At 55.9% G+C, this 24,024-nt stretch overlaps 1 protein-coding gene across 2 annotated transcripts in view; it reads right to left on the reverse strand.

Annotated features, from left to right (window-relative positions):
• The window catches only part of DPH1 (diphthamide biosynthesis 1), a 38,088-nt gene that overhangs the window by 12,494 nt on the left and 1,570 nt on the right, over positions 1-24,024 (reverse strand). For both annotated transcript variants that reach the window (XM_080982288.1, XM_080982287.1), the window contains exons 2-7: positions 21,286-21,438; positions 18,969-19,032; positions 12,575-12,696; positions 9,090-9,244; positions 6,105-6,226; positions 210-278 (exon numbers count right to left, since the gene is read on the reverse strand). In XM_080982288.1, the coding sequence (XP_080838414.1) occupies positions 210-278; positions 6,105-6,226; positions 9,090-9,244; positions 12,575-12,696; positions 18,969-19,032; positions 21,286-21,438 (685 nt within the window). The remainder of the gene's footprint in view (positions 1-209; positions 279-6,104; positions 6,227-9,089; positions 9,245-12,574; positions 12,697-18,968; positions 19,033-21,285; positions 21,439-24,024) is intronic.

The following is a 24,024-nucleotide window of genomic DNA, read 5'->3' on the forward strand; positions in this document are numbered from 1 at the left end:
TCCAGGCCATGCCTCCTCCCTAGCCACACCTCCTATCTCCAAGCCACACCTCCTCCCTAGCCACACCTCCTATCTCCAGGCCACGCCTCCTCCCTAGCCACACCTGTCTCCAAGCCACGCCTCCTCCCTAGCCACACCTCCTATCTCCAGGCCACACCTCCCTCCCCAGCCCCTCCCTGGACCCCCACCCCCTGTCCCCCCTCCAATACCTGTAGGCAGGAATCCCTGGGTTGGCGATCATGATGGACTCCAGGTGGAAACGGCCGTCTCCCAGGTAACTGGAATGGAAAGGAAAGGTAAGGAAGGGCTGCGGCTCAGCGGAGGAGGGCCTGCTTGGCATGCAGAAGAGTCCTGGGTCCAACTGCCAAGGGCATCTCCAGGCAGGGCTGGGAAGACCCTGCCTAAAACCCTGGGGAGTCGCTGCCAGCCTCTGCGTGAGGGAGCTTCCTCCTGAAGCAAACCCTTTGTTTAGAATCATGAGGACTAGAATGCCGCACTCTCTGTTCAGGTGGCCCAATGGTCTGACTTGGTGGCGGCCAGTCAAAGGGGGGGGCGGTTCCCAGAGCACCACAGAGCCAATGGCAAGAAGGGCCACCAGGCCGCCTTCTGCCCCAGACCCCCAAGAAGGGAGGGGGGGTCTGAAAACAAGCCCCTCTGGGTACCCACTGTCTCCAGCCCCGAAGAGGGTCCCCCATTTGTTCTGAGGGAAAGTAAGGACAGTGGCCCATCTAGTCCGGCATCCTGTTCTCACATGCCACCCAGATGCCCCAATGCAAAACTCCCAAGCAGGATTGGAACCCAAGAGCCCTGTTCCCTCGTGTGGTTTCCAGTAACTGGGACCCAGAAGCATTTCTGAGCAGAGCCATTCTGGTAGGGAGCCCTCCAGAGCTCTTTCTGCCTCCATCCAATCCTCTTTCAAAGCCATCCAAGGTGGTGGTCCTCACAGCCTCCTGTGGCAGGGAGTTCCACAGTTTAACTGCGCTGTGCAAAAAAAGGACTTTCTCTTATCTGTCTCGAATCTTCCAAAAGGAGCCTCGCTTGTACCAATCTGGCTTTCTCAAGAGGCCCCCCTCCGTGCCGCTCAGGCTGCTTTCCTCCAGACTCTCTCGCTGCTCCTGCTAACGCTGCATTTTCATTTTTAAAAATGGATCGTGCTTTTCCGTTTGCTATTACACCTTGATGTTTTCGTTGTGCAAAAACATATCTTTTTTTTTTTTAAGGCAAGCAAGGAACTTTAGTATAAACACGTAAACACAATCTGGCTCTTTGTTACTGCGTCCTGTTTGTTTGCCAGCAAAACGTTATTTCCAAAGGCAACGGGGGACACAGGTGGGTAGACTTCTTCTGAACGTGGAGGTACCATTTCACGCCAATGAAGCAAGACCCTTTTACTCTCCAGAATGGACTTTTGACTTTTTATATAAAGCAGGGAGGGGCAGCCTGTCGAAAACACACATGGACCCCACCTCCAAGTTGGTGGTGCATTTCAACTCCCCGCAGTCAGGAGGACCAATGGTTAGGGATGGTGGGAGGTGGAGTTCTGAAAGGGGGCCCATCTGGTCCAGTGTCCTGTTCTCACAGGGGTCCAACGCCCCATAAAGGTAAAGGTAGCCCTGCCCGTACGGGCCAGTCGTGTCCGACTCTAGGGTTGTGCGCCCATCTCACTTAAGAGGCCGGGGGCCAGCGCTGTCCGAAGACACTTCTGGGTCACGTGGCCAGCGTGACGAAGCTGCTCTGGCGAGCCAGCACCAGCGCAGCACACGGAAACGCCGTTTACCTTCCCGCTATAAAGCGGTACCTATTTATCTACTTGCACTTAGGGGTGCTTTCGAACTGCTAGGTGGGCAGGAGCTGGGACCGAAAGACAGGAGCTCACCCCACCGCGGGGATTCGAACTGCCGACCATGCGATCGGCAAGCCCTAGGCGCTGAGGTTTTACCCACAGCGCCACCCGCGTCCCAGCCAACGCCCCATAGCACCTTGGAATTGAGATAGACTGCCTCTGCACCTGGAGGTTCCATAAGAACAAACCAGAACAGCCAAAACGGGTCCAATCCAGCCCAGCATCCTGCTCCCCCAGGGGCCAGCGAATGCTGCCGGTCAGTGCAGGTGATGGAGCTGGCTGTGCACAATTATGGCAGCTTCTTTTGTCCCTGCTTAAATCACGCCTTTATTTGGGACCATGAGGACTAGATTCTTGGGTTCTTTTCTTTAAGAAAAGGGACACAGCTCAGCAGGCAGAAGGTTCCCGGTTTGACATCTCCCGCTGGCATCGCCAGGTAGGCCTGGCAGAGAACCCACCTCGAAACCCCGGAGAGCCTATGCTGCCAGTCAGTGCAGACAGCGCTGTGCCAGATTCTCTGCCCCGTTTCCTCCCCAGGACCCCCACCCAGCACCCCCATCCCCGGCAAGAGCGCCCCTGGGAGAGCCAGGACGGGTCCTTAGCGAGGGAGACGTCTTCGCTTCCCGTTGTAATCAGATTCCGAGTCAGCAATTACATCTCAAACTCTTTCGTTTGGCTGCCCTAATGGAGTGAGGGGTCGGAAAATGAATCCGGACAGAAAACCTGACTAGATTTTTGCCTTTAATTGTGGAATGACATTTCAGAGGATCAAAGCTAATTTGCCTGCTTTCTTTGAAAGCGTCCGCCCAAGAGACGGGCAAAATAATTACTGAGCCTGAGCCGGTCGCGGCAGCAGCACCCAGGGCAGGGGAGGGGGCCAGGGCGAGGAGGGTCTGTCGCCCCTCTGAACCCCCATTTGTGGAACGAGGGAGAAGCCCTCCAAAGCCTCGGAGGGTGAGGAGTCAAAAGCAGGTGGAAGGTCTGCGAAAGGGAAGGGATGGATCTGCGGAACTCATGGCCACTGGGTGCTGCTCTTCTCTCGGGAAACTGCAGTGTGGCACAGCAGGCAGCCAGAGGGGGGCTGAGCTGTCACTCTCCAGATATTGCTGAACACCCCTGCTCCAACTGGCCCCCTAGCCTGTGGGGCAACGGGTGAGAAAGGAAGGGAGCTGGGAGCTGAAGGGAATCTAGAGGGCCACAGATTAGCCACCCCTGGGCTCAAGGGCCCGGCTCAAAAGCAACATTTTGGTGGCTGACTGCAGGGCCTGCGGCTGTCTCTCAGCCTGGTCTACCTCACAGGGTTGTAGAGAGGATAAAACAAGGAAAGGGGAGAACCTTGATTTCCTTGGAGACGAGGCGAGATAAAAACCAAATAATACATAAAATACATTTTACAAACGTGACATGAGACAGAAAAATCCTTCTCCCATCCGACCCGGGGACGGAGTTAAAGAACTTCCACCCTGTCGGCCGATAAACCGTCCCAAGAGGTCGCCACGAACGTTAAATTCTGCACGACTGACCCTTTGCAAAAATGGACCCCCTGAGGAAACACCAACATGGCGCCCTCCTGGCGGGACTACAACTCCCATCAGCCACTGCCAGGACAGGGGGTGCTTCCCATCAGACACAGAGCAAGGTAATCCATGCTGGCAGGGCCTGATGGGAGTTGTAGTCTACAGCCAAGCATCGCCTCCGTCACCCCACCCGACAAAAGCAGGCGGCCCCCAGGAAACTGCGCACCAGGGAATTTGGCCCCTGGGGGGCAAAAGGTGAGCCCTCCGACCAGAAGAAACAGAGGCTTTGGCACACTGTGGGGTCCAGAAGGAGCCAGAGCTACTCATCGCTCTCCAGATCCTGAGACGTAACCCTCCAAGTGGCCGTTGGCGGTACGAGGTCCCGCTTTGGTGAGCGCCATCCATCAACGCCGGAGACTCCGCACCGGTGTTCTAATAGTTGACGTGGGCCTTCGTTGCTGCCAAATTTAATTAAATTTGGAGGGACGCTCAGGAGCGTCGCTGGATGGATCCAGACCACTGCGTCTGGTCTGGCAGCCTCTCTCCAGGGATTTGGGGAGGGGTCATTCCCAGCCCCACCCAACAGATGTCAAACAGAGACCCCCTTTTGCCCCCCAGAGTCTCAGGGTGTCTTATAAGACCCCGAAGCACCTCTCCTCCTCAAAGATGCCCCTCGGATGCTGCTCTGCACTTGGCCAGGGCAGAGACACAACGGGGAACCTCCCCGGAGGACAGGCCTGCCCTGTGGTGCCAGCATCAAGAGCAGGCAGCCTAATGGCGCCCAATACTTAGAGGCAACCCTCTGCCTGTTGGTGGAAGACAGCCACCAGGACAGAACTGTGCATCACACAGGGGTACAGTGGGCAGCCTCCTCTGCCTCCGCATCTCCTCTTGCTGCTGCTGGAGTCCCAGCCTGCCCTGACTCACGAGGCAATCTAGTCGCTGGTCCCCATCGGGAGCAGCAGAGTTCAGCTTTCAGGGGGCTGGACTAGAGGACCTTGGGGGGTCCCTTCCAATCCCACAATTCTGTAAGTCTCTGAACTCCTAGGAAGGCGGCCCCAACCTGGCTGTGCTTGTGAACAGGACTATCCCAGACGTATCCAGCTCCCCTGGGAGGAGGGGAAACTGGGGAAGGTTGGCCACGGTGGCGGCAAAAAACCCTCCATCATTTTGGTTGGGGGGCTGGCCAGAAAAGCTCCCCCCCTCCCTGCCCCCCCTCTCCTCCCAGAGTGGGGGGGGGGGCGTTATTTATTTCCCTCTGTCTCCCTGCTGCGCCGTTCACAGCGCATTAAGCATTTCCATTACCTCTCATAATTAGGTGTGCGGGAGGCAGGGGCCGGCTAATTCGCTGTCCTTAAAGAAAATTAATGGGGTTGCCGCATCAGGCCCAGAGTCGTCTGTCTTCCCCCAAAGTGCCAAGTTCTCCCCCCCCCCACACACACTCTATCTCTCTCTGGCCCCACTTCTGGGGGGCAAAGTCCCACCCAGGCCTCCCACAAACAGGAGTTGATCCAGGACCAAAAGGTGCATGGCAGAAGCAGCCAGAACTTCTCAAAAACTTCCGTCAAGATTTCCAGAGGTCACACGGGGGTTCTGTGGGGTTCTGCAGGCCGAGAGGCACCACAGTCCTCTGGGCATGGGGCTTGCAAATATGCCCCCCTCCACCCCACTGATACCTGGCCCCTGGGACCTTCCCCGGCCCCCACCCATAGGACATTACCGCCACCAGCCAAGCTTTGTGAAGCGGCATTCCTGAAGCTCCCAACCCAAAGGGCAAGGGCAAGGCACTCTGCGTCTGCTCAGAGGGCCCCTTTTCTTTTGTCCCTTCAGCTCGGAGTTGAGTCAGGGCAGGAAACCTGAGCCCCCGATCCCATTACGGATGCTGCGGGAGGTTAACCCAGATCAATTCCCCCAGATGAACTATCCCACATGATTTCTGGGTCCTGCGAGAAACTCCATAGCATAAAAACGGAAGAACCCGCAAGACTGATCTCTTGAATTACGGCACGGAAACTGCGTGGAACTTGGCCATTGTCCAGAAAATAGCCTGTAACGTCCGAGTCACAAAAGGAAAAGAACCCGTGCGAGGTTTTTGGTCAGCAGACAACCGGCAAAACTCACTTGCCTACACAGTCATACCTTGGTTTTTGAACAGCTTAGTTCTCAAACGTTTTGGCTCCCAAACGCCGCAAACTCGGAAGTGACTGTTCCAGTTTGCAAACTATTTTTGGAAGCCGAACGTCCGATGGGGCTTCCGATTGGGTGCAGGGCTTCCTGAATCCAATCAGAACCCGCGCTTTGGTTTCCAAATGTTTTGGAAGTGGAACGGACTTTCGGAACGGATTCCATTCGACTTCCAAGGTACGACTGACCGGAAAAGGGACGGAGGAATAGGACCCTTTGAGGACCCAGATACGGCTAGGCTCACCTGCATAACGGAGACACAGCTCAAGGCTGACTTTTTGCATTTATGTGTGACTTTTTGCTGAGCATTATTGCAGTCTGTAAAACGTGGTCCGTGATACCGTTGATCTTGCCAAACCATAGATACATGCATCTTCCTCTGGCCCAGATGCAACGAAACATGTCTCTCCTGCATCGGCCTCTAGAGCCGCAGCAGGCACTGCAACCCTCCAGTGATTTTACTTCAGCCCCGCAGGCACCCATGTCCACTGTGTCCCAACACATCTATCTAGCCAAGAGCCCCGATCCCAAGCAGTGCCCACGCGAGGGGTCCTACTCACACGATGGCGTCCGTGGCCTGGGCCAGGCGGGGGGCTGTGCACCCCAGCAGCTCCCCGGGCGAGAGAGGCTTGCACTGCGGGGTGCAGATGGAGTAGTTGGCTTGGAGCACCTGCCGGGCAGCCTGTCAAGGGGGAGGGAGGAAGGAGGACACAGAAACACAGGGGCTGAGATTAATAACGGTTGTTCTCACCGGTGTCATTACATCTACACCCCAACTTAAGGAGTTTCAAAATATAAAATCAACACACCAAACCACCTATCAATGCAGAGATATTGTCAAAGAAAGAAACCTTAAATTATTATCTTGGCAGCTCAAATAGTTGCTTGTGACTCAACAGAAAACAGCCCAAAATCTGACACTGGGAGCTTGGTACCACCAGTTTTGGAACAGAGCAATAATGGAGGACATAATGGATTTTGACGAGGACTAGAGCTTCCTGGCACCTTTTATATGATCCTTTTGAAGGCGGCCCTCATTCCAAGGCTGCCAAATCTGGAACCAAACTGGATCATCAGATAAATGCTGGCATTCTTTACTTGGACTTACTCATTTTAACCCACCTGCAACTGTACACATGTTTTATTTTCCATTATTCCAATTTTGTCCGTTGCCCTAACTGTTCTCTCCGTTTTATATACATTATAAAAATCAAAAGAAAAGGGACTTGACCAGGAGCACACACACACCCCAAAGACGTGAAAAATCCTAAAATTACTTTGGAGAGCTCCAGTTCCCCAAAGCTGGATCCACGGCCATCTTCCTGACCGAGAAAGAGAGGTGCTCTGGAGGCTCAGCACCACCCTGGATGGGAGCTGGGCATACGACTGTCACGTTGTGTGACGAGGGCTCCCCCCCCAAAAAAATAAAACCCAAAACGTCACCCCTGGGAACCGGGCTGGGCCACGTGGGGTTTGGCAGAGCATCAATTAAAAGGGCAGGCGCTGCGTCTGCCTCCTTAACGCTCCAATGCTGCCATGTTCAGACGGCTCCGGCACCCGGCGCCCATCCATCTCTGCCCACCCAGGCGCTCTGCAGGCCCTGCTGGGACCCCTCCCCGCCTGCCACCCGCTTTGTGACGCTCGCTCGGGCTGTCTTGGGTGACAGTAACAGAGTGGCTGCCAAACAGGGATGTGGTGAGACAAGCGGCAGACAGGAGCTCAGACAGTCATCCCGGGATGTTAGAGAGCTCGCTGATCCAGCCAGTTAAAAAACGGGTTTCAGAGAAAGCAGGGAGGAGAATCATATGAATGTAGTTGGATGGGACCCCCCGTGGTCATCCAGTCCAGCCCCCTGCAATGAAGGAATCGCAGCTGAAGCATCCCTGGCAGGTGGCCGTCCAGCTTCTGGTTAAAAACCTCCAAGGGGGGTATTACGGAAATTACAGGGGGGGCCCCCCACATCTTTAAAGTTGTTCAATGTTACAAATATTATGCATAAATGTATCCTTTTGACTTGACAGCTCAGGGAAGTTACCTAGCTTTAACAATCATATAAAATCAACTCCTTTGCCAGTTCCCTCCATTTCAACACTATTTTGCCCTTTTTAAAAAGGGCTCTTTTCCCTTCCACCTCCCCAAGAGAGGACATGTATACACACCTCCTATGTGTATAGAAGGTGGGAAAGTTTTAAAAGTCTTTGTCACCCCATCCTCGGGGTTCAAATTTCCTCTTTGAACCTATTGCACAATAAACTTTGGTCTACAGCTATTGGCTCCGGTTGGCTGGACTCCTTCCTTTATTCCGCAGGGACCTGCGGGCTCTGCCCGACCAGCTGGGGGACTGAGCAGCCTCGCACCTAGTTTTTTCCGTAACACTGGGGAAAAGGCTTCCCTGGTGTGGCTCTTCAGGGTCTCCACAAAGCATAAGCGGCCCCTCTGTACCCTGAAATTCCAGCACCATGCAAGGCAGGTGAGACACAGAGCCATCTTCAAATATCGGAAGGGAGATGGAGCAAGGCTGGTTCCTGCCGCTCTATGAGGGAGGACCTGAGCCAATGGATTCAAATCACAAGAAAGGAGATTCCGACTCAACATCAGGAAGAACTTTCTGGCAGTCAGAGCCGCTCACGAGTGGGACGGTCTCCCTCGGGAGATGGTGGCCTCTGCTTCCTTGAAGGTTTTAAAGAAGAGATTGGATGGCCATCTGTCAGGGATGCTTTAGCAAAGATTCCTGCATTGCAGCGGGTTGGACTAGATGACTTTTGGGTACCATTCTATGATTCTACGATCTAGTCCAGGGATCAGGAAACTTTTTCTGCATTGGGCCGGTCCACTGTCCCTCAGACCTTGTGGGGGGGGGGGGAATGAAAGAATTCCTATGCCCTACAAATAACCCAGAGATGCATTTTAAATAAAAGCACACATTCTACTCATGTTAAAACACGCTGATTCCCGGACCGTCCGCGGGCCAGATTTAGAAGGCGATTGGGCCGGATCCAGCCCCCGGGCCTTAGTTTGCCTACCCATGATCTAGTCTGTCTTCCTTTCCTCAATGGGAAGCCCCCAAGCAGCAACCCTCTTGCCCTAGTGATTCCCAGTACAGTGGTACCTCAGGTTAAGTACTTAATTCGTTCCGGAGGTCCGTTCTTAAGCTGCAACTGTTCTTAACCTGAAGCACCACTTTAGCTAATGGGACCTCCTCCTGCTGCTGCGCCGCAGCCACATGATTTCTGTTCTCATCCTGAAGCAAAGTTCTTAACCTGAAGCACAATTTCTGGGTTAGCGGAGTCTGTAACCCAAGGTACCACTGTATCTGGTGTTTGGGGACATCCTCCCTCCCACAGCGCTGACACAGCCTAGCCCTGGTGGCTAGAAGCCACGGACATCCTCACTCTCCTCCATGAATAAAGAGCAGCCCACCTTTAAAGCCACCAGTGGCTCCTGCAGAGGAGAGTTCCACAGTTTAACAATACGCTGTCTGAAGAAGGATATGCACACAAGACTCCCAGTGCACACAATATTGTGATTTCTTTCCCTATTCTTACCTGCAGCGCCGAGACGAACTGGACGGTGCTGACGAGGGCCAGCGCGGCCCCCGCGGGGAAGTTGAAGCGCAGGGTCTCCACAAAGTGTGCCGTGTCAATCTTGATGTCCACAAAGACATAGAGCATCTTCACTCCCTGCGTGGAGTCGATGGGAACTGGAGGGAGAGGGTAGAGAAAATGACAGGGCATGTTTTTTTGGGGGGGGGGCACCAGGGAGAGAAGCACGCTGATCCTCCATCCAATAGATTTCAGGTCTCACCCCATTAAGATAAATGTTCTTACTCAGCAGCAAACCCCGCCAACCCAAGGTGGGGAGATCCCACACTGCCACAATCGCAACATGCTCAAACGCTGGATGAAGAAAGTGGGAAAGTGTGGCTTCCCTTCTGTCCCAGCAAAATGAAAAAGACAACAACCTCCATCAGGTTTCTAGCCCATGTAGAAGGAGCGTCTCCACCCCCATCATTCTGCCCGGATGCTGAGGTCCAGCGCCGAGGGCCTTCTGGCGGTTCCCTCATTGTGAGAAGCAAAGCTACAGGGAACCAGGCAGAGGGCCTTCTCGGTGGTGGCGCCCGCCCTGTGGAACTTCCTCCCACCAGATATCAAAGAGAACAACAACTACCTGACATTCAGAAGACATCTTAAGGCAGCCCTGTTCAGGGAAGTTTTTAATGTGTGACATTTTAGTGTATTTTTGGTCTCTATGGAAGCTGCCCAGAGTGGCTAGGGAAACCCAGCCAGATGAGCGGGGTACAAATAATAAATTATTATTATTATTATTATTATTATTATTATTATTATTATTATTATTACGTGGGGTGCAGGGAGAGCCAAGCAGAGCAGGAAAGTAGCTCTGGCTACCCAGCCACCGCTGCAAAGAGCACATCCACACAGACGCTGACTCTGGCCCCTTTGCAGGTCGAAACACAAAGCAGAAAAGCATAATAATAAAGAATGAATTGCTGGCTGCGATTCCTGTGTTGCAGGGGGCCGGACCCTTGGGATCCCTTCAATCTCTACAATTCTATGATTCCGTGAGTCCTTAATGCATTTAATGGATGCCAGGGAAACGCTGGCATAAAGACACCAGATTGCCAAGAGAAGGGACTCCCCACGACTCAAGGAACTGGGTGTTCCACACCTTCCAAGAAGAGACGGATTCTCCTCCCCAAACTGCGCACCGCACAAAGGGATTTCATTCCAGAAGGAGCACCTCCCATCGCACCTCTGCATGAGTGGCTGTTCTGCGACGGAAAGCCATTTCCACCCCTGTCCTTGCAGCGGGTGCGACTTCAGCATCCCTCCCAACATGACAGAATTGCCTGCCCTCTGAGGAGGCTGAGAAACCACCACCTCCTGAGGGAGTCCGCTCCACTGTCTCCACGTGCAAAATCCACTAGAACCTTTTTTTTGGGGGGGTTGTCCCTCCTGGCCCCCTGTCTTAGCCAAAGGAATGGAAGCTCACTCAAAAATTTAAGCACAGAGACGCAAGCCATGCCAAAGCTGCGCCTCCACCTGCCATGTATTCTTTATCTGCACTTCCTGCATTGCAGGGGGTTGGGCTAGATGACCTCTGGGGGGTCCCTTCCAACTCTGCAATTCGCCAAGGAGGCTTTTCCGAGCAGCGGTTTGGGTGCTTCGCTTTGGATGGCTTTTCAATCTCACTGGCAGAGAGAGAGAGAGGGAAGGAGAGATGGACGGCATGTGGCGTCAATTAAACCTCTCCTAAACAGAACTCGGAACTTGGCTGCCGCACGTCTGCCTGCCCGCAACACCCCTGCGGTGCTGGCGCTCTAGGGCCACTAGCTCAGGGAAGGGGGAGGGGCTGCATTGCCAGCCCCCCCAATCCCACTACCCTGCCTGCTAACTGTGAGAAGCCCCCAAGGGACTCAGGCTGCCCTTTAGGTGTACCACCTGGCAAGGGTGGGGTGTCCCTGCATAATGCAACCCCCCCCCCCACCAGCTTGCCCTGGTCCTCTTGGCGCACTGAAAATCGTGGGGGGGGGGAGGACAGAGAGGGAGGTGTGTGTGTGTGCAGAATACAGACTGCTCCTCCTTCTGCGAAGGCCGTCCCTGACCTGGAAAGGTGGCAGAGGGCTGCGATGGGGGGGGAGAGAAGCCAGGAAAAGCGGGAATAAAATAGGTAAGAGAGATTCCTCCCCACTTCCAATCCGCCTGTGCCAGGGGGGTCTTACAGCCTCCTCCTCATCCACCCGCTTCTCCCCACCCCTCCAATGATCTCCCACCCCCCACTCCATCACTGTGACCCCACACGCACACACCCAGCAACAGCCCTAGCAACATGCCAAAAAAAATCAGAGAGCTGGGCCAGAGGGAGGAGAGAGGATGAAGGCTCAGGGAAGCTCCACCCCCTCCCTCCGGGGCGATAATTCTGCAGATCCACCTTAAAAGCTAACATGGCCCCTTTTTTCCTTTTCTATCTCTCTCTCCCTCCCCCTTTCCTTTCCTTTCCCTGTTATTTTGAGCCGGATTCCATCCTGGGCGGACTTCAAAGTTAGCAGCATCTGGGACAGCAGCGCTGCAGTTGCCATAGCAACAGCATCCAGAGAACCGTTTCCGCCTAGGGAGATGCAAGGCAGCGGCAGCAGCCAGCCCTCTTTTCGGGTTTCCTGGCCTCCCCTCCCCCACCCAGCCAAGCCTTCCTCCTCTTCCTCCTCCAGTGCAGCAAAGCCCCCCGCCCAACCCCAAAATACTCTCCATGGGGCAAAGCGGGGCCACAGCCCGTCCCCAGAAGCTCCCGAAATCAAGGACGCTGTGAAACAAAAGGAAAAACAGGAGAGGAAAGGATGCAGACAGGGCAGAAATAATTCTGCCCCAGACTCCAGAGTTCCCTTTATGTTCAAAGGCTGCCTTTCCTCCAAGGAGCTCAAGGGGGCGCCCAAGGACCTCCTGCCCACCACTCCTGGGTTTGTCCTCACTGCAACCCTGCGAGGAAGGCCAGGCGGGAAGGAAGGAAGGAAAGAAGGAAGGAAGGAAGGAAGGAAGGGAGGGAGGGAGGAAGGGAGGGAGGGAGGGAGGGAGGGAGGGAGGGAGGGAGGAAGGAAGGGAGGGAGGGAGGGAGGGAGGGAGGAACCTACCCTGCAAACTACAGTCATGCCTCGGGTTACGAACATTGCAGGTTGCACATTTTCGGGTTGCGGACCACGCAAACCCGGAAGTACCGGAACAGGTTTCTTCCGGGTTTTGGCGCTCGCACATGCGCAGGAACACAAAATGTCACGCGCATGCGCAGAAACGCCAAATCGCGTCACGCACGTGCGCCGTGGGTTGTGAACGCTGCGGGCTGCAAACATGCCTCCCGCTCGGATCACGTTCGCAACCCAAGGTAAGACTGTACAAGGCCAAGTGGAGATGTGAACCCCCAGTTTCCCCAGTCTGCCACTCTTCAACTGCCACACCAAGACTAGACCTCTAATTCCCGGGCGGAGAGACTGGCCCAGGCCCGGCCCTTGCCTCCTTCGTACCCAGGCAGCTGTGGCCGTAGTGGACCAGGAAGTCGGCTCCCAGCGCCCGGGCGGTGAAGTCGTCCACGCAGCAGGCCCCGTAGGTCACATCGCCCATCACCACGGCCTCGGCCTCTGTGAACCTGCAAGAGAGGAGAGGAGGTGGCTGAGGAAAGAGGGAAGTGCTCTGCCCCACTTCCCAGCTTTGGGGCCCAGCCAGGTGCTACTGGGGAACAGCGGCAGGTGCACCGCTGGACCGGAGAAGACCCGGATGAATCAAGCCAGTCGCCATCTTCTAGCCTCAGTTTTCCCAGACGGGAAATGGGAACAGGCACATCTTAACACCACCAGAAGAGTCCATGGCCCATCCGGCCCAGTATTCTGACAGTGGCCAATCAGATGCCCCAAATGCAAAACACAAGCTCCTTCTCCTCCTGCGGTTTCGGCATTAATGGTTTCCGGCCACACAGGCAGAGCGTCGCCATCCTGGCTAGTCGCCCATCGATAGGCATCTCCTCCTTCATGAGTTTGCCCAATCCCCTTTCACAGCCATCCAGCTTGGCAGCCATCATTGTGTCTCCTGTGGGAGTGAGTTCCACAGGTTAACTCTGTGCTGCGTGAAGAAGCCTTTTGATCTATCCCGAATCTTCCAACGGTCAGCTTCGCCGGATGCCCACGAGTCCCAACTTCCTTTCTAGGGGCTTCTTGCAAGGGCAGCAAAGATCCGGATGTATTGTGACTCCTCCATTGCAGGGGGTCAGACTACATGACCTTTGGGGGTCCTGTCCAACTCGACGATTCTAGGATTTTTTAAGGAAGAGGCCACTGGAGCTGCAAGTTGGGAGGAGGAGAAGCTGGACCCGTGGCAGGATGATCAAAGGCACCTCCGCAGCCACCCCACACCACCCCTGTAGGGGAGGCAACCCCACCCTCTCCCTCCGCCAGCCTGGAAGACCCCTGGCAGGCTGCCCCCCTCCCTCCGCTGCCCCAGCAGCCAGGCCACTCCGGAGATGTCAACATGATTAAACTGGAGTGTGCTAATCCACCTCCTCAATTGGGGAAAGCTGTTTGCAATTCAGGGGATTAGGCGCTCATCAAAAAATGAGGCTGCGCTTCTCCGAGGCAGAAGATGCAGGAGGGAGAGAGAAGCAGGGGAGGCAGGCAGAACACCCACACCCACAGCCAGCCCCACAGCACCAGAAAGGGGGCAGCCCCACCCAGGACGGTAAAGCGCATCCTTGCAGGAACTGCGGCCTGCAGGAGATCTCGCTCCCCTGGACGGAGTAGGACAATCATACTGCTCACTGGCAGCAGGAGCCGACCAGTTGGAGGGGCTGACGCTGTGGGGCAGGAGGTTCCCCACCTCTGCACTCTCCTGCATGACGACTGGTCTTCCCATTCCACAGACGGGGAAAACCGAGGCTGAGGAAACGTGGCAACAAGGCAGCGGCAGAGATGGGGCGTGAAGTCGCAGGGAGAGTTTTAAGGGACTAAAATGGTCATTGGAGGCAATCCCACACTGCTTGTGGGAACACTGGGGGCCGAGGGGGACCGGCAGAGCTTTTAGTCGCTAAGGATTCCTAAACGGAACCTCCATGGCCAGAGCCAGTCTACCTTAGCATGCGGGAGAACAAGAGTGGGAGGAGGCTGCTGCTCTCAGGTCCTGCTTGCCATGGGTTCCCTTTGGGGTCATCTGGTCGGCCACAGAGGGGCTTCTTCACGCAGCACACGGATAACTTGTGGAACTCCCTCCCACCGGATGTCCACCCACCTAGATGGCTCGAAAAGCTAATTAGAAAAATCCATGGAGAAGGAGGAAGGAGGAGAGGGCTCCCAGGTCCTGCTGATGGCTTCCCACTGGGGCATCTGGCTGGCCAGGGTGGGATCTGGTGGGCCCCACCTTGGCCCAATCCAGCTGCGGCCAGCTGCTCTGCTGATGCCCCTCTCCCCCTTCACCCAGCACAAAATCTGTGATTATCTGGGCGCTGCAGGGGAAGGAAGCCAGCTGGATGCACCAAGGCTGCACACGAGGGCGCGGAGGCCCTGATCCTCCTGCCCCTGCAAGAACCTGGCTGCCACCCCCCTGCACCCGCCAGGGCAGGCAGCACCCGGCAGGCCAGGGACTCCCCCGTTGGCAGCGGCTGCAGCTGCCAGTGCTCCCGCCGCCCCTACGGAGCGGACGCCTCGCAGTTCAGCTCCACCGGTTCTTCTCCCGTCAAAATGTCACACGATAAACAGATCATTAACTCTGATTGGAGAAGGCCGCAGGGCACTATTCTGCTAACAGCCTCCCTCCTTCCTTTCTGCCTTCCTTCCCAGGGCGAAAGGCAGGCAGCGGCGGCAGCAAAGGGGGGGGGGCGGGAGAAGGGGCTGCGATGGGGGGGGGGGCAGAAGTGCCGCGTTTGGGGCTGTGGTGGGGATCCGATGAGGACTAGCCCCTGGGAGGCGTCAAATCCCCCCTGCTCAGCCTTCGTGAAGCTCACCTGGCCCCGCTCAGCCTGACCTACCTGGCAGGATTGTTGTGGAGACCAGGTTTGCTGGGAAGAACCCTGCCTGCCACGTTGGGGAAAACGGCGGGATATAAATGCAACTGATGATGATAATCAATTGCAGGGAGAGGTGTGTGATCTGCTGGGGGCGGGGCAAGGAGAGGTCTTTCAGCTCAGGCAGCAACTGGGGGGGTGTCATGTGTTGGGGGGGGCTGATAGACAAAGCGGGAGAGAGATTTGGCGGCTCGGCCATGCAGGTGCCAGACTCCACCTGCAAGAAGGCTGTGAATTTGGAAAGCCGAAAATAGCAGCCGCCTTCAAGACGCAGCAGCAGCAGCAGCAGCGCCCTGGCTGGGCCGCCTGGGAAGCCAAACTCTGCAGCCCCGCCTGAGATCCATGCAAATCCAGCAGGACGGCATTTGCATGCGCTTCTCCCTGCCCCTTTGTTTCCTCGTGAGGAGGGGGGGCGAAGGAAGGGAGAAGCACGGCTGCTGTGCCATCAGCCCCGGGGAGGTGGCCAAACCCGCCTCCGATCCCACAGCTTTGGCCAGCAGTTGCCCTTCTGCGACCGCCTAGAGGGCGAGTCCCTTGCTGCTTCTTGGAATCGCAGAATTCTGCAGTTGGAAGGGACCCCCAGGGCTCATCCAGTCCAGCTCAGGAAGCCTCCGAAGAGCTCAGTTCCTGCCAGAGAGTTGCTCACTGTGAAGACAGGAGACTCTTCTGATTATGAAACCTCCCAGTTCGGGGGCAGTCTATCTCAATTCCTGTTCTCCGAGGGGTATTTGGCCCCTGTGAGATCAAGACGGCTGGACTCAATGGGCCGCTGGCCTGATCCAGCACACGTCTTACGGAGGGACGGAGAGGTGAGAACGGCTCCCAGCCCCCCCCCATGCCAACTCCGTGGGCACCTTGGCATGCGAGATGCGCGTCTCGGCCTCCTTTGATCCTCCTTATCTCCCCGTCCTGGCTTGTTCTGCGAGTGGGGAGAGAGGGCTTTAAAGTTTCTGCCAGAGAGGCTCCTTTCATGCCCAAGATCTCTGCCAAGTCCGGAGACTTGCGCACGCTGCGCCGTTCCTGGCGAGTTGGCCTGGCGCACTCTGCTTAACTCTCGCCCGCCCTCCCCAGCAGACAAGCAGTCGGTTCCAAGGGCAACATACCCGGGAAAGAGACATCGAGTACCCGCCCCAAAGGAAGCACCACGTTCGAATCCTGTGTTGGATTTGGGCTGTGTCAGGTTGACGGGCTGGGAGGAATCGCCCCCCAGCCTCCGCCGGCACTCACTCAGCAAGGTGGGCGGCTCTGCCGAGCTGAGAAGATCTGAGTGGGCAGCACCCACCTCACCATGATCACCCCCCTCCTTCCACGCACCCACACGTCCTCCCCCCCTTTATGGCCTCCTGAATATTTCACTCAGAGTAATCTCTGGAAGAGAGGTTTCATATGAAAGGCAGGAGCGGCACAAGAGCCCAGGAGGGGATTTGGGGAGGGGGGGTGAGAGATACAGTAGAGAGAAAATGCGGCCGCCAGGATGCTCCCTCGCATGGCAATCACCGCAGGAAGCCAGGCGGATCCGAGGCCGGGTCTGGACGCTGCTTTGGCAGAACGGCTACGCCCGTCCGCTCCCAGCCCCACGGATGGACGTTCTCCCCACGCCACTCCCAGAAAGGCTTTTCAGGGCAGGCTTGCCTTGGAAAGCAGGCTGGAGGAGGGAGCTAAGAATGGCTACTAGCCGGGAAGATGGCTCTGCTCTGCCAGGGATGCTTTGGGGAGGGGAGGGGGCTCTGGTGCCCCTGCTTGTGGGCATCTGGTTGGCCACGGGGAGGGGGGACAGGAGGCTGGACTCGATGGGGCCCCATCTGGGGCCTGATCCTGCTGCCAGGTTCTTCCGATGGTCTCAAGAGGGAGGCGGGGAAGAGAACAGAGGTTTGTGTCTTGCCGGTTTGGATTTTCCCCTCATTTAAGAGCAGCAATGAGAGGCGTTTAAAAGGACCATTTGCAATCTCTGGGAAACAGAAAGGTTGGGTCAAGGGAAACATGCGGGCAAAACCTGGCAGGCGCCCTGTGGTTTCTGCATCCAGACCAACGGAAGCCACGCAGAGCAACCAGGTTGTCCCATCCAGATGTTCCAAACTGCAACTCCCATCAGCCCCCAGCGCTCCTGCAACCATGATGGAGGGAACTGCAGTCCAGAACGCCCAAGGGGCACCAGGGCAACAAAGGCTCCTTTGCAAGGCTGGCTGAGAGCAAGAGGCTTGGCCACCACAAGAAGGGGATCCTGGGGGTGGATGTGCCCGTCTCCCCTTCCTGGTCCCCGGCGCCTGGGTGGTAGAGTGCCTTTAAAGCTGGAGGTTCCACCAAGGGACTCGGCCGCAGATAAGGCCTCACTTCTAGGAGAAGGGAAAGAACAGCACCAGTGGCATTTGCAAGAGAGGAGCCCCCTGGTTGGGGCAATTTGGCCCTGCAATGTGGACCCCCAGCTCCCTCCTCCTCCTTTTCCCCCTCCTCCTCCTCCTCCTCTGCCTGCAGCACCAAGTATCAGAGGCAGCTGCTGCCAGGGAAAGTCATGCTTCAGGTTTCATTCAGATAAAAGGATCGCCATAATCAGCTGCCTTTGAAGTCGGAGACATGAAAGCGGCCCCATGCTGGGAGGGAGGCCAGCTCCCTTAAAGGGCCAGCAGCACACCAGCCGGGAACTGGCTACAGCTACGGCAGGAAAGGAAAAGGGACCTGCCCCCCTCCTTAAAACAAGACCAGCCACTGCATTGGGCCAAAGGGGGACCATCTAGTCTACCCTCCTGTCCTCACAGGGCCCCTAAGGGACCCCCCTGAGCAGGTCATGGAGGCAACAGCGACTCTCCCGCCCCCCAAACCCCAAAGAGCTGCTGCCAGCCAGTGCAGACAGCACTGAGCAAGATGGGACAATGACCACCTCAGCCTCCTCCATTCCTGGCCAAGCCAGCCCCTCGCTTCGAATAAGGAGGACTAGAGTACTGATAGGGTGGTCCAGTGGCAGAGCCCCAGCCTTGCAAGCCAAGCTCCTGAAGGTTCAACCCTGGAGAGCCGTGGCTGCCGGTCCGTGTGGACAATACTGCGCTAGATGGGCAAACGGCCTGACTCAGCAGAAGGCAGTTTTCACTACGTTCCTTTTTAACTGGACACTTTATTCAAGCCAGGTTTGCTCTGGGGGTAAGACAAGGTACCTGCGCCACGACAGAAAGTTACCACATCAGTCCCGAAAAGGGAGTCGCAGGCCACACCTTGTGGCACCTTGGAAGGGGGTGGCAGCCTGGCCACAGTCCCGCTCCCTGGTCTGGACGTGGGGGCCCCTCCAGACAACCCCCTCCAGCTCACAAGGCCACCCAATAAAGGAAGAAGGGCTGCATTTTCAAATGAAATTTTTAAAAAATTGGCTGCCCTGCAAATGAGTCTAGGATGCCCTGAGGCTCTGCAAACAGGTGCGGATCCTGTCAGCTCCCCGTTTGACCCTCAAACCAGCCAGGCCAGGCGCAGAAGTGGCCACCCGTAGGAAGGGACCTGACACCTGCAGTCGGGCCACTGGCTCATCTAGCTCAGTACGGCCTGCACTGGCTGGCAGGAGCTTTCCGGGGCCTTCCCCTAAAAAGGACGTTTCTAGTCCCTCGCGGCTCTGCAGAAAGGGCTGGTCTAAGCAGCAGCAGAGGAAGACGCTTTCTACTCAACTAGATTGAGGCTCAGTGCTGTCTGCACTGACTGGCAGCCCCGGCTCTCTGCGGTTTCAGCCCTCCTTACTCTGAGCAAGCCATTTATACCAGGATGCATTATTCTTGCCCCCTCCCACTCACGCCAAGCGCACCCTCTCAGGGCCCAGCCCACCCATTCGCCCTCCGCCCTGCTCTCAATCCCTGCCAGGGGCCAGTCCACGTTTGACCTCTTTTTCCCCTACTCACCTCTCAATGATGTCTGCCAGGGTGCAGGCGAACATGAGGAGGCCTTCGGGCATCTGCAGCGCCACTGAGAGAAAGAAGGAAGGGACACATGTCACAGAAAGCTCATTTCCTCCTCCCTCCTCCTCCATTTTCCTTTTGTGCTGCGTCTTCTCATATTGCAACCCCGAAGGGACAGCGGCTATCTTTTGCATGTGCGATTTCAAAGCAGTTCCGTGGGCCTTTTTCTGACAGAACAGCAGGATAAAAATATTCTCAAGCTGGGGGCCTTGGACCTCCACATTTCCAAATTCTCACCTCACACCCCTGCGCAGAAGACTGGAAGGGGGCTTCTGAGCAACCAGAGAGGAGGCAGTGCCCCTTCTCCCCCAGACCCATCACGGCACACCGGGGTGAGGTGGAACAACCTCTGGGCATGCCTTGAGCCCAACCCAGGAACACTCCCTTTGCAGGGTCCTTGCACGAAACATTATGGGATGGCTGCATCTGGAATGCCGGTGGCTGAAACTGGCCCAGCTGCTGCTAAGGTGGGAAGAGGACCCAGGAAGTCAAGGGGCTACTCCAGCTGGACAAGACCTTTCAACCCAAGGCAGTGTGGCCAAGTGGTTAGAGTACTGGGCTAGAACCCAGAAAAGACCAGGGTTCAAATACCCTCTTGGCCATGAAGCTCACTGCCTCTCAACCGGGTTGCTGTGAGGATGAAACGGGCAGAAGTACGTAGGCCACCTTGAGCTCCATGGGAGAAAAAGTTGGGATACAAATGCAATAGAATTAATAAACTTCATCTGGATTTTCCATTCATTCACAGGCAGCTGGATCAGGCCCAAGAGGGGCCATCTCGTCCGGCATCCTCTTCTCACAGTGGTCAAGCAGCTGGCCCAAAGGGAAGCCCACAAAGAAGACCTGAGCGGAGCCTCTGTTATTCAGAGGTAGACTGTCCCTGGGCATGGAGGTTCTGCCACCACAACAGACCTCTCCTCCTCCATGAATCTGCCCAATCCTCTTTCAAGTTGGTGGCCCTTGCTGCCTCCTGCGGGGGCGAGTTCCACAGATTAACCGTGCGCTGCGGGAAGAAGCCCTTCCTTTTGTCTGCCCTTAACCTCCCATCCCCGCTCCCCATATCTCCCAACGTGGGGTGCGCCTGGCTAGCTGCCCTCCAGAGGCCCCTCCCCACTCCGCCCCCCCCCAGCCGCGCAAGCAGAGGCCTGGCTCCGCCTGGGAAAGCTCCCAGGCCCCTCGGCAGCTGACGCTGCCTTGTCCGATCCCATTATCACCCTGACGCGGAGGCTGATCATCGAGCCGACGTGACTCTTGCTCGGGCAACAGCTGCAAGCAGCCGGCTCGTCTTGGCACGGATGGCACCAGTCAGCAGCCGCTGTGCCAGCCCCTCTCCCCGGGCAGCCACCGCACACACAAGCCAAGGTCTGCCACCCTGGTCCCCCCCCCCCTCAGAAACAGGGCTTCCCCACGAGGATGCAGGCTGCACAGCTGTGGGAATGTGAGAGCATCAAGAGCCTGGCTGCAGGATCAGGCCAGGGGGGTCCCATCCAGTCCGACCTTCCCCCTTCGCATACTGAATCCGGCTCCCAGCTCTCCTCTCCGTCTCCTTGTGTGCCCCTCCCAGAGCTCCTACGCCCAGAGTGGTTCAACAGGGAACCCTGGGATCCGTAGTTCTGAGCAAGGTCTCTGAACAACACGGCACCCTGAGCAAACTACAGCTCCCAGAACTCCCTGGGGGAAGCCGTGGCTGCCTTAAAAGCAACATCAGAATTTTCTGGTGTCCATGTGGCCTGGGGGGCGGAGTAGAAAGCCCCGGTTTCCTCCAAAGAATCCTGGGAGCTGTAGTTTGTCAAGGGTGCCGCGAGTTGTTAGGAGACGCCCCCAGAGAGCTGCAATTCCCGAGTTCCTTGTGAAGGGGGATGTGGGAATTGTAGCTCTGATAGGACAGAGGGGTCTTCCAACACCTCTCAGCACCCTGAACTAAACTACAGCTCCCAGAAGCCTCTGGGGGGAGCCACAAGTGTTTAAAGCAGCATCGTGGTGCTTTAACTGCCTGAGTTGGCTCCGCCCATCATTGACTCTGGCTCCGCCCACCCCAGGCTCCCTGCCTCCTGCTTCACCAGCCGCCATGGGCTCAGAGGGTGGGGGTCTCCTGGGCCCAAACCTCTCCAGCGGCCCAAATCAGACGGGAGCCCTGAGCTCAGCCAAGGAAGGAGAGCAGGAGACAACTGCAGGGGGTTGTTCTAGATGACCCTTGGGGGTCCCCTTCCAACTCCATAGTCTTGCCATCTCCCCCCCCCCCCCCGGCCAAGACACTCACCCCGCTTTGCCCCGGCCTGCCGGATCCGCCACACCGTCTTGTGGACCTCAAAGTTGTAGTTGCTGGGGAGGGATGCCATGGCTGCCTGGAGCTCAGGGTCTGAGAGGATCTCCTGGGGGATCTGGTGAGCCACCCGGCGGGGGCCTCGGCGGGCTGCAGGAGGAGGAGGGGAGAATCAGCAGCTGGGTCGGGATTGAGGAACCACCACGGCTTCTTTGCCTCCTCCCCTCAGGCTGGGTGGAAGTGAGGGAAAGGCACTCTGCACATGGTTAGAGGTCTCCTGCCCGCTTCATGCGTTCCAGGGTTGAGAGCAAGAGCCCAGGTGGGCAGCCAGAGGGCCAGAGCAGCTCTTCTCGATCAGGTCAAGGGGACATCAGGCAGGGCAGAGAGGCAGCAATCTCCTCAACCCCAGCCATTATTCGTGGGTTTTTATTTAGTTCATCTAAGAAAAATTGTACAGTGGTACTTCGGGTTAAATACGCTTGAGGTTACATACGCTTCAGGTTACAGACTCTGCTAACCCAGAAATAGTACCTCAGGTTAAGAACCTTGCTTCAGGATGAGAACAGAAATCGTGTGGCGGCGGCGCAGCAGCAGCGGGAGGCCCCATTAGCTAAAGTGGTGCTTCAGGTTAAGAACAGTTTCAGGTTAATAATAGACCTCTGGAACGAATAAAGTACATAGCCAGATGTACCACTGTATTCTGCTTGACTGTAATAAATCCTTTACACAGTTGTTCCTTCTATGCTGGTATTCAGAGGCTGACAGGCCCTGAAGCAGCACTAGAAACCCAAATATATACAGTGGTACCTTGGTTTACGAACTTAATCCGTTCTGGAAGTCCGTTCTTAAACTGAAACCGTTCTTAAACCGAGGCGCACTTTCCCTAATGAGGTCTCCCGTCACCGGTGCCCTTCCACCGTTTGGCTTCTGTTCTTAGACTGAGGTAAAGTTCGCAAACCAGGACACTATTTCCGGTTTTGCGGAGTTCGTATACCAAATAGTTCGTAAACAGGGCTGTTCTTAAACCAAGGTACCACTGTAATCTAGTCGCCAAAGGGAACCTTAAACCTAGGCTGCAGTCGCCACAATAGAATTTCTAGGCACCATTTTTTCCTTTTCTTTTTTGCGATGGAGTTTCTATGATTATCATTATCATCATTATTATTTTCATTTCTATACAGTTTAAAGAACAAATCTCAGAGGGGTTTATGACACATTAAAACATGAAATAAAACAAATCCAAGCTTCAAGGAAAATCTTCCAGATCCTTCTCTCAGTCGCCAACCGAAAAATCCAGAGATCTCCACGTGGGCACAACTGGACCTGCGCCAGCCTCAAAATGCGCCTGGCTCTGGGCTGATTTCTAGCACTGCCCTGAACCTGTAGGTTCCTTTAACCCACCAGGCCAGAGAGCCATTATATTCCATCACAAAAGAGAACTGTAAAGTTGTAAGGGACACCTGAGAGTCATATAGTCCCACCCCCTGCAATGCAGGAATCACAGCGAAAGAATCCTTGACAGGTGCCAATCCAACCTCTGTTGAAGAAGAAGAAGAAGAAGAAGAAGAAGAAGAAGAGGAGTTTGGATTTGATATCCCGCCTTTCACTCCCTTTAAGGAGTCTCAAAGCGGCTAACATTCTCCTTTCCCTTCCTCCGCCACAACAAACACTCTGTGAGGTGAGTGGGGCTGAGAGACTTCAGAGAAGTGAGACTAGCCCAAGGTCACCCAGCAGCTGCATGTGGAGGAGCGGAGACGCGAACCCGGTTCCCCAGATTACGAGACTACCGCTCTTAACCACTACACCACACTGGCCACAAAAAACCACACCACGCGAAAAACCTCCAAGGAAGGAGAACCCGCCACTTTCCACCTTCCAAGGTAAAGGTTAAGGGACCCCTGACCATTAGGTCCAGTCGTGGACGACTCTGGGGTTGTGGCGCTCATCTCGCTTTACTGGCCGAGGGAGCCGGCGTACAGCTTCTGGGTCATGTGGCCAGCATGATGAAGCCGCTTCTGGCGAACCAAAGCAGCGCACAGAAACACCGTTTACCTTCCCGCCAGAGCGGTCCCTATTTATCTACTTGCACTTTGACGTGCTTTCGAACTGCTAGGTTGGCAGGAGCAGGGACCAAGCAACGGGAGCTCACCCTGTTGCGGGGATTCAAACCACCGACCTTCTGATCGGCAAAACCTAGGCTCTGTGGTTTAACCCACAGCGCCACCCACGTCCCCTCCACCTTTCAAGGGAAGGGGCAAATTTAGTCAATAAGATCCAGGAGGGAGAAACTCTGGCAAGTTTAGGGGGAAATGAAAGATTAAGAGAAAGCACGGGTGGGGGGGCATCCTCACTTTCCCTCTCAAGGTGGGGGCTCCCCTAGGACAGGGAGCAGAGATCTTCCCTCCTGAACACACACACACACACACACCATGCCAGTATTTTGGGCAGATGAGGCAAGTGTGCCAGTTGGGGACGTAGGGTGAAATCTGAGTCACCTTTTAGCAGGGTGCTTGGCACCCTCCCACGGTGGCAGGGTGTGTGTAGATGGAGCTGCCCAGAAAGGGCTGGTGGGCATTGATTGCTTCAGCTGAATGCCAACGTCAGAAAGGGCGATCTGCTATTCTTCTATTCTTCCCCCCCAAAAGACGCCCCCTCTTTTTAATACAAACGCCATCCTGTGAATCCGCAAAGCGACAAGAGTTCTCAGAGAACACAACTTGGCAAAGAGTTATTTGG

Source organism: Podarcis pityusensis (genome assembly GCF_964106645.2).
Source record: "Podarcis pityusensis genome assembly, chromosome: 15".
NCBI classification, from domain to species: domain Eukaryota; kingdom Metazoa; phylum Chordata; class Lepidosauria; order Squamata; family Lacertidae; genus Podarcis; species Podarcis pityusensis.